This window comes from Acanthisitta chloris, unplaced genomic scaffold, assembly GCF_000695815.1.
Source record: "Acanthisitta chloris isolate BGI_N310 unplaced genomic scaffold, ASM69581v1 scaffold36357, whole genome shotgun sequence".
NCBI classification, from domain to species: Eukaryota; Metazoa; Chordata; class Aves; order Passeriformes; family Acanthisittidae; genus Acanthisitta; species Acanthisitta chloris.
In genome coordinates this window covers 16,018-17,882 of record NW_008684377.1, presented here as the reverse complement: position 1 = coordinate 17,882, position 1,865 = coordinate 16,018, and the positions used below count along the sequence as shown (strand labels likewise).

General features: G+C 44.4%; 1 protein-coding gene across 1 annotated transcript; it reads left to right on the top strand.

Annotated features, from left to right (window-relative positions):
* Positions 1-189: 189 nt before the first annotated feature.
* Positions 190-792, top strand: ARL4A (ADP-ribosylation factor-like 4A). The gene has a single exon (XM_009079318.1). It carries the CDS (start codon positions 190-192, stop codon positions 790-792), a length of 603 nt encoding a protein of 200 aa, XP_009077566.1.
* The last annotated feature ends 1,073 nt before the right edge of the window (positions 793-1,865 follow it).

The window sequence follows — 1,865 nt, the reverse complement described above, 5'->3', positions numbered from 1 at the left end:
ACGCCCTTGTGTCGTTGGCAGGATCGGAGCGTAGCGCGGCGCCGAGCGCAGCCGCGGGAGCCGCCTCTGCTCGTGGCAGGGTCCCCTTCCCTTGTGTCGTTGGCAGGATCGGAGCGTAGCGCGGCGCCGAGCGCAGCCGCGGGAGCCGCCTCTGCTCGTGGCAGCCTGCTGTCACCTTCCCCGCTGGCAATGGGGAATGGACTCTCGGACCAGACGTCGATCCTCTCCAGCCTTCCTTCCTTCCAGAGCTTCCACATTGTCATCTTGGGACTGGACTGCGCCGGGAAGACGACCGTGCTCTACAGGCTGCAGTTCAATGAGTTCGTCAACACCGTCCCCACTAAAGGATTTAATACGGAGAAAATCAAAGTGACTCTGGGCAACTCGAAAACCGTCACTTTCCACTTCTGGGATGTGGGCGGCCAGGAGAAGCTGAGGCCGCTGTGGAAGTCGTACACGAGGTGCACCGATGGCATCGTGTTTGTGGTGGACTCCGTCGATGTGGAGAGGATGGAGGAGGCCAAAACAGAACTTCATAAGATTACTAGGATATCCGAGAATCAAGGAGTGCCTGTCCTTATCATTGCTAACAAGCAGGACTTGAGGAACTCTCTCTCCCTTTCTGAAATCGAGAAGATGTTAGCAATGAGCGAGCTGAGTTCTTCAACACCCTGGCATTTGCAGCCTACCTGTGCAATCATTGGAGATGGACTCAAAGAGGGACTGGAGAAACTACATGATATGATAATTAAGCGAAGGAAAATGTTGAGGCAGCAGAAAAAGAAGAGATGAGTTCTGTTTTGATCTTTTTATTCCAGACTAGTTACATGGTCAAAATTTGACGTGAGACAGCTTCCAAATCCAGGCCTGCCTGTTTGGATGCCGTTAAGCTTAGTTACGTTAAACAATCAGTTGCACAACCTTGCTGGGTGGAAGGAAGTCTGGGCTTGGGGAACTTTGGGGTTTTTTTTTTTTTTGTTTTTTTTTTTTTTTTTTTTTTTACTAGTCTCTTCTGAGTTTTATGGCTCTGTATTATTTCAGAAGCCCTAATAGATGATGTAATGCTATCAGGAAATGGATGGGTGGGTATATGTGACATGGATGTCTAAATAGCCAAATAAAATGAGGGTTTTCTGCTTAGTGTTGTACTCATATGTTTGAGGGTGCCCTCTGCAAGCAGTTTGCATTGAAGGTGTTCTGTGTTTTTAAACTTCCTATGCTTGTAAGTGGAGTGCTTAGGTGAACATTATACAGCTTTAAAAACATGTATGAAGCTAGTAACCCATTATTTCATTGAGGCTGGTTTTTTACCTTGTTTGGGGATTTCTATGAAAGCTTGGCTACATGTGTAGGGGTTGTTTTTTTGTTGGTTTTTTTTTAATTTGGCACTTCTTGCAATTGAGTCATGTTCAGTTCAAATACTTGAAATTTTAAGTGCTGTGGATTCTTTGACTGATAAAAGAAAGACTTTTTGACAAGTGAAAAATGTAAACAACACGCTGGAGCATGAAAAAGTGGTTTCCTAACATACAGCATGTTTTTTGGTATGTGAGGGTTTTATTTTTTAGAAGTAGCCATTCATCATTATGCAGTGCTAATCCGGCTTAAACTGTTACTCAAAATTAGCAATTTATCTCTGAATGGTGAGTATTATGTCCTCCTTAGTACCAAGGTAAAAGTCAGTGAATTGCAGTAAAGGAGCCATAAAGAACAACTGTGACGGCTGTGGTTCTAACCAGTGCAGCATTCCTTGCTCTACTGGTGACTTTCCTGGCAATATAACAAAATTTTAACGAAGTAAAGATGGAGTTAAAATTAGCAGAGCACATCTTGTATCTCCCCAAAATACCCCATTTTATTAAAGT

Excerpts from the sequence above, each read along its gene's own strand:
- ARL4A (XM_009079318.1), top strand. The coding sequence starts at position 190 with ATGGGGAATGGACTCTCGGACCAGACGTCGATCCTCTCCAGCCTTCCT.